Genomic DNA, 13,163 nt, shown 5'->3' with positions numbered 1-13,163 from the left:
CTTTTACTTATTTTTGCCCATCCTGCTTTGCCTGCCTTGCCTCTGAAGAGGTGTGGAGTCAATTGTTCTGTCTGTCTGCCGGGGCTCTTTGTGGATGTCATGTTCCAAGAGAAGGTGCTGCATTCACAGCACAGTGGTGGACTTTGACTTCATGTAGTCCTGGCTTATTTTTTTGATACAGCTATTCTGATTTCTTGCTGCCATGTGAGTATTCTTTCTCTTTGGCAGATGTTTAGTGTTCTGCATTCACTCTTTACTCTGGTTTTTTTTTTTCTTTTTTCATGGTGGTTTATCCACGTACACTATTTTTTTCTTACTGGTGGTAGGTTTTCCTGAACTCACCAAATGATCATTATCAGTCATGAAATTATTTTGGATACTTTCTATTTAAAAGCTTAAATTTAAATGTTTTTCTCAGCAAATCAGCCAAAAAAACCCTTAGGTATGCAGGTAGCTGGAGTTGCTTTCTATCTCCTTTAAAGATTCTCTCTGGGCTGCTTGCTGGTTCAATGAAAAGGAACTGTAAGAGCTCTAAAGCATAATGGTATTTTCCTGCCACAGTCGAACTACATCCATTAAAGTAAGACAAACTGTTTTGTTTGTGAAACATAAATGTTTGGTTTAGGGAATTAAATTGATAAATAACTGAAATTTAGTAGGAGGGGTTTAACTGTTAGATATATAGATGCATCATAAAATAACAAATTTGCCAAAGATGAGCAGAGGAATAAAAAAAAAAAATCAGGCAAATCTCAAACTTTGCTGGCTCATGGTAATTGCTCATGTTTCGGGAGCTCTGTTTTTCCTAGCACTTGTTTTAATCTAACTTTTAAATTGGCATGATAATTTGGAGACCATACAGCTAAAAGATGAATCGAAATCTCCTTGCCCACCTGGGTGTAGTTGCCTTGAGCCCTGCATTTTATTGCGTACTGGTACCCCCATGCACTACAAAGACATTGGCATTAAAAGTTTGCTTATACTCATTAAATGTCAGCAAAAATTAAATCTTAGTACAAAAACAGACGAATTTGTTCTTCCTCTTCTTTTGCTTAGGAGCTAAAAATATGTTAGTAATCTAATCTGTTACTAATCTGTTGTGTCCATGGCTCCTCTGTTTGGAATTGATGGAGATATTCTAAAATAGGACAGGTGAAAGATCCTCCTCTCAAGGATTGGAGCTGAGGGTTAATTTGATAATTTTGAAGTTTTGTGAGGATTTATTTTTGCTGGATTATTGATTGCATTAGGAAGCGGTGAGCACAAATTGCTTTGAATTTGTTGATGTTGAAAAGCTGTTGTTTTTTGGAATTTGTCCTTTGCCCAGAGCTGTACACCACAATTTTCCACCTTTTATCTTGGAAAGTAATAGGAGTAGTGGGGAAAATTGTGAAGTTTTTGTTTTTGTTCTTTTTTTTTTTTTTTGGTGAAATAAAAATAATAAGGTGCTGGAAGATGTCACTAAGCATGTCATTATTATTTTCTTTCAATGTTTCTATTTTTACTTGATGTTTGTAATTGAACGATTGCAGTTGGTGCTGTTTGTTTTCTTTCGGGATTAGTACCTAGTTGTGATTTAATCTTCCAGGTGGTAAAAGCTTTTCTGTTGATTTCTAGGTTTTAACCCTTGAAGTTGCTGTGACTGACTGTCAGTCACAGTGTTCCCATTAATCTGAGGTTGTTTTATCTGACTGTAACAGTTCAGTTTTCTTTCTTGAGCTTCCCTCATGGATTAGACCAATGTAGCTGCAGCTGTAGGGGGAAATGACAGAGTATTTCATGATTAGTAAAAGAGAAAGAAACTAGCAGAGTATTTATTTTTGTTTGGTTTATTTGTTTGGTTTTTTTAATCCTTAACCTTGTAATTACTTCCAGTAAGGTTTGTAGCATTTGGTTTCAGAGGCAGTCTGTTGATTTGATGTTTTATGGTTGGGTTATCACTGTGTATTTCAGAAGAAACTGTTCTCCAAACTTGCAGTAGTGTAGTGTGCAGCTGGATGGCTGCTCAGTAGCGTGGGTTTCAGCGACCCTGCAGTGTGTGCTGGCTGCAATTGCTGTTCGTTTTTAATTTGATGCCTTCCAAGAGGAGGTTTTTCCGTATAGGACCTGTCAGGATCGTTTGGTGTCAGCTAAATTCAGCTGGGTCCTTTGGTCACCTCCTGCACCGAACATCTGGGCACGGGGAGCAGGCTCTCGGTGGAGGTGCTCTAACCCGAAATGAGCTCCTGTTGATCAGGCTGAAGGCTGCTTGTTGACCCTCGAGGGCACGGTGTAAGGCCCATCTGTTAGGGCTGCCTTTTGCCTCAGGGAAGGTTACTTCAGTTAAGGTCTACAGGGAGTATGTTTAGCAGACATTAAAAGTATAATAGCAAATTGATTGGGCTTTTGTGCATGTGTTCAGTGCCTGGCTCTGCTCTCGCTTCAAGTGGACAGTTGCTAATGGGACTTGGTGGAAACTAAAAATGAAATGATTTTGCTGTTCTTTCAGGTTTTTTGACCATATTCCTTCTCGACTCTTTACTGTTTGTTGTTCTAAAATATTAACAAAATCAGGGACAGGATAAATTTTGGGCATTTATTAAATTCAACAGAAGGAAATACTTGCAGTAGTGAGGAAAAAAATCTCATTGGAGAGCCAAGTGTGTGTCAGCAGTGGTGTGCGGTATACCATTTTATTTAATGCATTAAATCAGTCTCATTATAGTTTTATTCGCATTTAAATGTACACAAAAATTAGGGCCCAGGTGTATAATATGTAGTTTAAAATTTGTACATTTTAAATTGTGAATAATTTGGATTTTGGTTTTTTTCCTTATAGAAAATATCTACATTTACAGACCCCCAACAGTGGCTTAATTTTGCTCAGATCCTTAAAGGAAGAGAATAACACAGAATTTAAAGTGCTCAAAAAACGCTTTTTTGTTTTCTATGACATGAAAATGACTAGCAGCTTCTTATCAGTTTTTAGGTATTATTTTTTGTTTCGAGATTGTTTTTAAATAGGGTTTGAACTAAATTAACCAGCTAGACGCATTTAATTGTGTAAGCACTAACCTTTTAACATTAAAGTGCTGCTAAAAATACCTTAATGTTCTTGATAATGAAGATAATATTATTTCTAGCCACAGGTAAAATAAGTACAGGTAAAAATAAGACCTGAAACAATGCCTTTGAGGTAATGATTCAGCTATTGAAGCTTGCATGTTTTTGCTTAATGAACACATGTTAAATGTCAGTATTGTTTCAAAGCTGTTGATCTCTTGGTAGAGGGAAAATTTGTAGGAGGAGAGAAGAATGTCTGACCCCTCTGAGAAGATTCTGTGTTTTCAGTTCTACCTTGCTGTGTTTGGCAGATGCTACCAGTGTTTGCAGACTTGGTGAAAGGAGGTGTGGGTTTAGTAAGGCATTTCAGAAAGGCTTTCAGTTCTTGCCTCTAGACCTGTGATTTTTGCATCAAGTTGATTCAGGTGCTCAATTAGGTTGAAAATAGGGACAACATAAGCTCGAAGATCATGTTGTGCTTGCTGTAACAGTTCTAAATTTTAGTAATTAGTCAGTCTTTTGAATGGAGCTTCTTAAAAACTGCTATTGTGTATGCAAGCTCTCTCCAGCAGTGACTGTTTTTGATGCTCTATTGTTTGGGATGACCCCTGAGCTGAACTCTCTGAAACTCGAATGTCTAATGTTCTTCATCAGGCCATGGTCTATAGATCCATTACAATGGAGCTGGAGCCTGCCTACAGCTTGGGAGCAAACCCAGACCTGTCTGTCACTGGCAGGAGGGGAATGCCACAAGAGCTTCAGTTCTGCTCGTGTCATTCTGCTTTGATAGTGGTAGGCAGACTTCAAACAGATCTCCTGCCTGCGAGAGAGGGACTTAGCAAAAGGCAGAAAAACTTGCTTTAACTTAGCTGAAAATCTGTTTCAGTGTCTCTGTCCTGTTACCAAGGTTTCTGTGTATTTCTTACTTTGTTTTCTCCTCTTTTGCACATTATTATTTTCCCACTTGCAGGCTTCATGGATTTGGGGAGAGAAAGCAGAAGGATGCAATTTCCATTGCTACCTTCCCTTTGTTAAGGAACCTTTCCCTCTGTCAGATCTCAAGCAGATAGAAAGTTGTATTGGATTGAAAAGCCCCATTCATAGACTGAAAGGTGCACACACTTTTTGTGTAGTCCAAGCCCATCTTGGGCTGAGTGTTTGTGCACACATCTTATTTGCTTGTGTGTCCTGTCCTCACGCCCTTTGTGAAACTCTGAGAAACAAGTAAGTGGCTGAATTGGCAGCTCTAACAGACACAGTGTTGCAGTTAAGTCTTAACAGACTTAGTAGCAGCCGCAGCTCTGTCTGTAAAACTTATCTTCCTACTTCATCTCAAAATGGGCAGGTCAAGAGACTGCCCAAGTGAGTGTCTTTGATGTTACATATACTGCAGACTATTCTCTGAAAAGCTTCCTGATATTTTCTCAGTGTAAGAAAGACGAGAGAAAACTGCACACACTTGAGCTGTGCTGGGCACTGGTCTTTCACAGATTCTCTTTGCAGCCTTTACCTCTTCTGTGAGGGACAGAACTTGCTAAGTGAGACAGAAACTAATTCTAGATATCTTAGTACTGGGAAGCACCTGATCACCTGAAATACGCCGGTTCTGGAGGCACAGAAGAGGAAACAAAAAATGTATGTTACATTTTTATTTAACAGATTGTTACTAGAGAAGGAATGGCTAGGGCAGTGTGTTTCTAGAAGGATGAAGAGCATTTTGTCTTAAATATTAAGCTGTTATTGCTCAACTGGCTTTGTGTTATATTTTTCCCCCATTTTTAGACAGGATTTGGAATAGGTTATAGAATCATAGTTCAGTGTGTCACTTCATTCTCATTTTTCAAATTCTATATGCTACTACTTGGTTTGAGTGCTATGGGCAGCCTTTTTTTATTCCAGTTCCTCTGATACAAAATTTTGATACCGTGTTAATCTGTTAGCCCTTAGCAAACACTTAGGCTATTAAACCCAAACCCAGCAAACATTTAAACAGTAATAACTAAATTAGCTTGTTACTGGTTTCTTATGTCATTAATAACCTTACTTGTTACAATAGCTTTTGCTGGGATCAGTTGACTTTTACATATTTTTCTCCAGAAGAAAGTAGGATAGATTGTAAAAAACCACAAAGCCTAAGCGTTTGCATTCCTTAGGCTGTAAAATTGGAGGCCTGTGATTTTGTATCAAGGTATGTTGCACTGCACCAGCAGTGGGAACTAGATTGTCATCTTTTGGTTGATAATTTTCAGGGGGTTTTTTTTATCTCTTCTTAGACGAATTAAGTGGATTTCAGGCCTGTGGAATGGAGAAACCACAAACACGCACCTGTGTGAGGGTACACTTCTCCCCTGCCCCAAAATACTTTCACAGAACTTGTTCAGGGTTATATTTTCTCATTGCTTTCCCACTTCAGACCAGACAGTAAACCCAGGGAACTGTTAAATACCCCTCATACTCTGCCCTGTGGTCAGCAGCACCACACATCCTCTCAGTCAGAAGTCTGCTTGTACTGTTTGTGGGGTGTGCGAGAGCGGACCTAATGGTGGCTGTGGGTGTAGAAACTCCTACTGACTGGAAATAGCCCTGAAGCTTGAACTCCTCCTTGAAAGTGTTTGGGAAGCAGTTTCCTTTGGTACCCTTCAGCTGTGGGAAAGGCAGGGTTATTTATGGACCTGAGCTGGTATGAGGCAGCTATTGCACGAGTGCTGTGTGTGCAGTGCTTTGCCATCCTTGGCTAAGCAGCTTCCTGTCGGGACCACTGAGCCGTGTAACAGCACTGTCTGTGGCAGAAGTGGTTGGGCTTTGTGCCATTCTGTGTGTCCAAACCTACTTACAAGTGTGATTTTAAGAAAGCTGTATTTGGATAGCTTAAACCGAGGGGCAGGTGAGGTGGTGACACAATTAACTATAATTAATTATTCAAATTTTCTGTCATCGTGGGTAAATTTTGCTTTCACAATGCAGTTTTACAGGCTTTATTTTTGGGGATTATTTTTTGGCCTGGGCATCAGTTGAGGAAGGAGAAGATGTCAGTCTCATAATTGCATCTATTATGAGCCTGGCACCGTGGAAAAATTAGGATTACTTGCAACAGGTTTTGCAGATAAAGCTGCTGACAATTTGCTACGGGGATCCTAAAATGCTGTTACAGTACATGTAGTTAGTGCCTCTTAATGCTGTTGGAGCTGGGAACTTCAGCTCAGGGCCAGTGGAATACTTGTTTACTTGCTAGTGACAGGTTGGGAGGTTGTATGTCATTAAAAAAATCAAGATTACGGGGAGGGAAGGGAGACATGGGGAGGAATCATGGGAAGCTCTGTGTATTCAGGGTGTAGAAAAGGGAAGAAAGTAAAAATAATGGACACATGGAAATTTGGTGTGTAGCAGCAAATAGCCTGTTAAATAGCAAATAGTATGACTTCTATGGATAGGAGCTATGCCTTCTAAATTCTTAGACCTTGTTAGAAATTGGGAGCAGGGCATGTGGTATTTGTGTAGCATTTAGGAACTATGCATTTGATACACCTTCATTAAAGCAAAAAGGTGTTCAAAAGGTATCTGAAATTTTCTTTTTAACTTGTAAGACAAAGGCCTAAAATAGTTGGTCAGTTTTAATAGCAGATTTTGTAGCAAATTAGCTGAAAGATGATTTTTAAGGGTTCTGTGTTTGGAATATGTTATAGTATATGATACCACCATATATGGTGGTATCTCTTGAGATAAATGTTTGTTCATCAAACCAAATTACTCAGGGTAGTTAAAACTAAAACTTATAACTGGGAGCATTGCTGAAGGGAATCTGTTATTTAGACTAAGGCAAGTCACTTCTTATTGATAAATGCAGTGGAATCTACATGGTGGTTGAGAATGGAAAGTCTAAACAAAGCAAATATCTGTGATTATTTCAAAATCTATCACAGAAAAAACCTTCTAGCATTGTAGTGATTCAGAAAGATACAGATAACGTGAGAAATCACTAGTAGAGACTCTTACAGCAGAAGAGCAAACATGCTAATGATGTCTTCATATTTTGACTAATGGTGTTTTTTCTTTCGTTCATCTGTGTGTAATAGAACAATACTGGGCATGTAAACACTGATGGTAAAAATAAGGAACAGCACTTGTACCTTAAAGCAGAATGGTTTAGCATATTCCAGTTGTACTGGGAGGATCTGGTGAAGGCTCTCCAAGATGTTTAGGATGCTGAAGCAAATCCAGAACATGGAGAGGCTGAGTGCTTGTGTTCTTTCAGTTTTTGGAGGAGGAGGGCAGTGTTTTTCTGTGTTCTCTGATCTGATAGGGAGGTTTAACAATGGAGCAGGCAGAGTCATCTCAGCCCTGCAGCTGCCAAGAGACGGAAGTTGCAGCACTGGAAATTCTGATGAGATGTTGGGAAACTTCCCTCCTCCCCCAGAACAAGGTTAGTCAGCTATTGAGAAAATTGTTCAGAAAGGTAGCAGAAATCCCAGCCTTTGAACACACCCATTATCAACTCCACTGGACAAGACCACAGGCAAGCTGATGTCACTCGTTCCTGTTTAAGCAAATTTGACCACCTGTTCTTTGAGGTTGTGTCAAAGATGAGCTGTTCTGTAATGTTGTGACTTTGTGGAAGAGAAAAACTTAAAGGCCCTCATGGCAACTGAGCAGGTTAGCAAGATAAAAAAAGGTGTATCAATAGATATTTAATGAGGAAAAATACCTTTTGCGTATATAGAGAAAGAGCATGATCTCTAAGTTTTTTCTGATCTGTTTGATGCTTGTCTCTGTATCTGCTAGGGTACAGAACTGAAAGGCTGATGGAAGGGACCCCTGCTGGCCGCAGTTTTCCTCTGCTGATTCTGGCTTCTCTGGAAACATTTTGCAAAACCAAAATAAAACAGCATTAGTGTAGACCATGCACACGAGGGACGATATGCTGGGGCCATGTGGGAGTGCCTTAAACCCTATGTAGAACTGAAGTGCTGTAATCTTTTTAAGGCTCTAATGTTGGCAGGAGATGTTTGACTCAATATATTCAGGATTTTCTATTCCTCCCTTTTGTTCCCAGTGTCCAGAAGAAGTTAGACCGTTGAGTAACAGCTGTTTCCTAACTGTACATTTATTATTAAAGTGATGAACACAATAAATAATAAATTTGTACAAGGTTTTATTTTCAACCTGTCTAAATATATCTGAAACAAAAGCGCTGGGGTTTTGATTTGCTCTGTTAACATGCAACTAATGCAACCTTTGATTAGTTTTGGGGTTTTTTTTGTCTTGCAGCATAAGCAGCACTATCATGGATGTAGACAGCACAATTTCCAGTGGGCGTTCCACACCAGTCATGATGAATGGACAGGGAGTTCCTGCCTCCTCTGCCAAAAGCATTGCCTATAACTGTTGTTGGGATCACTGCCACGCCTGCTTCAGCTCCAGCCCGGATTTGGCGGATCACATTCGCTCCATACACGTGGATGGTCAGCGAGGAGGGGTTGGTGTTACTTTTTGGTTTTCCTTCTTTCTTATTTGCCAATATTTTGCTCTTGTGTTTCAAAATTCCTAAAATTCCTTTTTTCAAGCTAGTGGCAGCAAAGTTAGTGGCCTAACTTTAAGAATGTAGTCAGTTCTTTTAAATAAATTATTTGAGATTACCAGGGTTTTGATAGTGTGTTCATTTCTCAATATCCTGAAGCTTCTGCTTACACTTGGAATTAATTAAAACTCTTAGTGTTCCTGTGTGTGAACTCAGGTGAAGTCACATCTTAATTACTGTTACTGAAGGAGTCTCACTACAGCTAAAATCCATCCAGAATGTATAATGGGGAAGATGTAAGACTGACTCAAGAGTACAAAGTCTTAAAACAGCTCTGTGTGTAATACTGATGGCAAGTTTGCCTTCTATATAATTACATCTAATTTTATTTTTTAAATTGAGTTGCATATATAAGCATGTAAATTCCAGTCTAATCCCTGGTCAAATGATAATTGGTCTCTCAATTTTAATGTTTAAAAACATTTTATAGTAGAGTAATTTCAACTTTGTACTTAACTACCTTCCATCTTAAGCTCCCAAATTACCTGTGATGTCTGGAATATATCATGTAAACTACCTTTACATCCAGCACAAGCAATCTGCCTGCTTTAGGCACTGTGTGTTGCAGCTCTTCAATTTCTGGGAGAGATAATATCAATTCTCAAAGTAGAATAGTTGTTGTCTTTTGACTTTTGCCTTGTCGGTTCTACAGAAGGAAAATGTTAGGCTGTTGTACTTTATCTTCAGTGAATAAGAAACTTAAATAAAAAGCTAATTTGCATTATTATAAATAATTTATTATGTAAATATGTCACCAAGACAGCTGTGACTCTGGCTGTATTTAGGTAATATTTTTTGGCATGATTGAACTTGTCAGCTTCATATTTGATGGCTCTTTTCAGTTCAGTGTCTGAGCAGAATCATCCATCTAGTGCAGTGGCTTTTTAGTCACTCATGAGATGATTTCTGAGTTCTGCCCACAGGTGTATAAAGGTGTCACATAAAACCTGCATGAAACAGTGAAATGAATAAGGTGTGTTTGGACCCTTCTTATCCCATCCATGACTCCTTTACATTTCTTAAAAAGGGGCTGGAAGATTCTGCATATTTTGGTTGAGTTTTTTTCCGCCTGTATTTTTTCTTGTCACTTACCTTTCATATGACATGATTCATAGATATTTTTATTTAGAAAATATTGGACTGTATTTGTATATTTAAAAGAGGAGGTTGTTGGAAGCACGAAGTGTCTAATAACTGATGCATTGAGTTCACACTTTTGAATGCCCTTACTGGAGTTAAATTTTTGAGAAGTTCCAACGCACTGCTGTGGAAGGGGGATGCATCCTGGTGGGTTTGTTTCAGGGATTTGTCTGCCACCTGCCGGTGCTGTGTTCAAGTGTGTTGGAAATTGTCTCGTGGTTTTGATGGGATTTCAGACCTTACTTGACTGCAATGGCTATAAATTTGAAGAAAAGTGGGGGTTAAGTAGTTATTGAGAATGGAAAGGAATATGGAAAAGAATAGGATAAACATCTTTGCATGGTAAAATGTATTTTTTCCAACTAATACTGAGGTCATGGTTCCAGTCCAAACCAGATACATTAATGAAGAGCCTGGGAAGCTTTTTGACAAAACAGTTTTGCTTTTGAAAGATGTTAGTTCAGAAATATTTTAGGTTCAGCTTTTTGACAGGGATTCCCAAGAAGCCTTGTCTAGACTTCTGGTGTGTAGTTACAAACCCAAGTCCTTGTATTTCCCCTGTCTGTAAGTTCCCAGTAACACCTTTGCCCTGCAGTCTGCAGTTGCTGCTGGAAATGCCAGCACACTTACGGAGCTGTTGCAGAATCAGAAATCTCAGAAATTTCAGTTCTATGGCTTTGAGGGGATGTCAAAACTGAGGAGTGGCAGACCCCAAAGGTTTAGGGGCTTGGGCCTTGTGTCAGTAGGTCTGGATCAGTCACACAGACACTGAGGGGTTTCCAGCTTTGTCTGATAAAACTGGGTTATGTGTCTATTGTACAGCAAGAACGTACAACTCCTGTGGCTTCTTTTTCATTTTGAAAATAAAATCTTTTGAAGGTTGAGGGGGTTTTATTCTCCAAAAGAGAACAAGAAACTGAAATCCAATTAGTTTCCTGCATTTCTGAAAACCTGTGTTATGAACAGTGCTGTTCCTGGGAACTTTCTTTTGCTGCAACAAATTAGGGCTTTACCTCCCTTCACCCACAGACCTGTTGAGGAAATTCTAATGAAAGGCATGTTCATTGAGCTTTTTTATTCCCTCAGTTACAGATAAACACAATGAGAGGAGAGGGAAAAGCAGCATGAGCAAGTTCTGCTCCCCTTAATGCACTATTGTGCATGTGATTGTTCTGTACATTGGAATCACAAAACACCCATAGATTTTGAATCCTATGAGAAATGGTAGCTTCCTTCATCAGGAATTGAATGTAAGGGCGTAAATGGAGGTATCTGGTATTCCAGAATACAAAACTCCAGTATATAGACTGCATTGCAGCTAAGAGTTTTTACTTTTTCATGCTCAAGGAATACAAGTAATTGCTTATGAAAGCAAATAATTTTACTTCTATAACTACTACCCAGAAAATGCAAATTTTTCATTTAAAAATGTTCTGTCTCCATATCTGGTGGATACAGATACTGAGTGGAAACACAAATACAGCAGATCCGGTTGCTCTTGATTGTGTTTATCTGCAGGAACATCTGCCTGTTGGTATTTTCTTCCAGTGACCTGTTTTTATTAAATACTTAGGATTGTAATTATTTTTTCCTTGGTGAGATATGAGAAGTGTGTTTCAAAAGAAATAGTTATTGTTCAGAATTCTTTGAAGTGTTGTGAGATGTCAAAACAGCCTTCTTTACTAATGTGATTTTTATTTACTGTTCTCTCTGACTTGTGTAAACTTACCACATTTTTACTCTAATAGGTGTTTGTTTGCTTGTGGAAAGGTTGCAAAGTATATAATACACCTTCAACAAGTCAAAGTTGGTTGCAGAGGCATATGCTGACACATAGTGGGGACAAACCTTTCAAGGTAAGGCTCATTGTAACATACATTATCTCTCATTTTTAGAAAAATTCTCTTTATTTTTCCTAATGCAATATGTCAATTGAAAAATATCAACACTGGAGGATTTCTTAAAGTGAGCTGAGCTTTCTTCTTTGCAGTAATAGTGCCCAAAGGTCCTGTTTTACAAAATGAGGTGAAGAAACTCTTATTGCTTTGCTATCCCTGTTTCTTTTAATCTATAAATGGCAGGGAGTGTAAAAGTAAACAGTGCTAAAGTTCAGGGGGTTTATGCATTTTGAGGTTGAGCTGCTTACACTGTAAGAGTGAGATGTTTTTTCTTGATACTTTGCACTTCCACATTGAGTTTCAGATGATGGCTGATGGTGCACATTCCATGCTTGAGTAAGAGCTGCTTTTGTTAAATTCAATAGAAGCGCTGGCAGTGACTATTTATGGTTCACTTCTCTGAACAGAATAAGGAAGTCAGGAATGCAGGACCATTGACCTGACTGTATTTCCTGCATGGTATTTTCTAACTTTCTCTTTCTTTCTTCCCTTAATCTGTACCTGCAATTCTAGGTATAGTAGTGTTTATCATTCCCATATCCACCAATCCGTTATTAATGAGTTGCTTCATCCTCTTATGGATACAGTTGGGGCAGTTCATAGCTGTCAGTCCTGGATCACTTGATGGTAAGTCCCACCCACACTACTTCAGACTGAAGTTCTTCCATGTAGGATATGAAAATGAAATAGGATTTGGGTTTTTTTTGAGTTTAGGTAGCATTTTATGCCTCCTCTCCCACCCCCAACCCCACCAAGTTTTAGTCCCTTGTCTTCCCTCTCTCTCCTCAGGTAATATCTTCCACTTCTTAAAAAATTTATTTTAAGGCAGCTTTATTACTAAAAATACTTTTCTGTTACAGGAGTGTCTTTCCGTAGTTACATTTTCTATATAGGTTTTAATAATAGTTATGACAGAAAACAAAACTAAATTAAACTCAAAACCAAGAGAGTAAAAATAGTGCATTGCATGTGAAAAAGATTTTTTTTTTTAACAGACAGATTTTTTTCCATACTGAACTGTGTAGTTTACACTGAAAATTTCTCACTCAAAGTAACCACAGGAAAATGAGTTTTAAGGTTATCACACCCTGTGTTTGAAGGAATAGGTTTAGCATGCTCTTGGAAGGGTAGCATAAGGATCATAGATCCCTGGAAGTTTGCAGATATGGTTGTTCCAGGAGTTGATCTAATCTGTAATCCTAATCTCTGATTATTAATAATAATAATAGTAGTAGTAGTAAAAAAAACAACCCTCAGTTACCAGAGGACACTTGTACCTTAGGTTTTCTCTATTTTGGAATTAAATATTTTGTCTACCTTAAAGTGTAATGGCAAGCTTTGTTCTTGGATGAAAGTCTTCTAATAGCTTAATCTGTGTTCTTATTTGGTCTAGATCAAATAAACTCAGTTTTAGAGACACTGTTGTTGAAGAGGTGGGCGTAGCTCAGAAACACCAGTAGTACTTTTGAGTCTGTCAGGGTTACCTAGCAAAGACAGTTGGTATCCTC

The 13,163-nt window shown here is 38.5% G+C and overlaps 1 protein-coding gene across 2 annotated transcripts in view; it reads left to right on the top strand.

The window, feature by feature from the left end:
* AEBP2 (AE binding protein 2) overlaps positions 1–13,163 on the top strand; it is a 40,296-nt gene that overhangs the window by 9,300 nt on the left and 17,833 nt on the right. For both annotated transcript variants that reach the window (XM_021535130.1, XM_077783259.1), the window contains exons 2-3: positions 8,308–8,515; positions 11,506–11,613. In XM_021535130.1, the coding sequence (XP_021390805.1) occupies positions 8,308–8,515; positions 11,506–11,613 (316 nt within the window). The remainder of the gene's footprint in view (positions 1–8,307; positions 8,516–11,505; positions 11,614–13,163) is intronic.

Source organism: Lonchura striata, chromosome 5, assembly GCF_046129695.1.
Source record: "Lonchura striata isolate bLonStr1 chromosome 5, bLonStr1.mat, whole genome shotgun sequence".
Lineage (NCBI taxonomy): Eukaryota > Metazoa > Chordata > Aves > Passeriformes > Estrildidae > Lonchura > Lonchura striata.
Note: the sequence above shows the minus strand (reverse complement) of the source record. Positions and strands in the feature narration are given on the sequence as shown.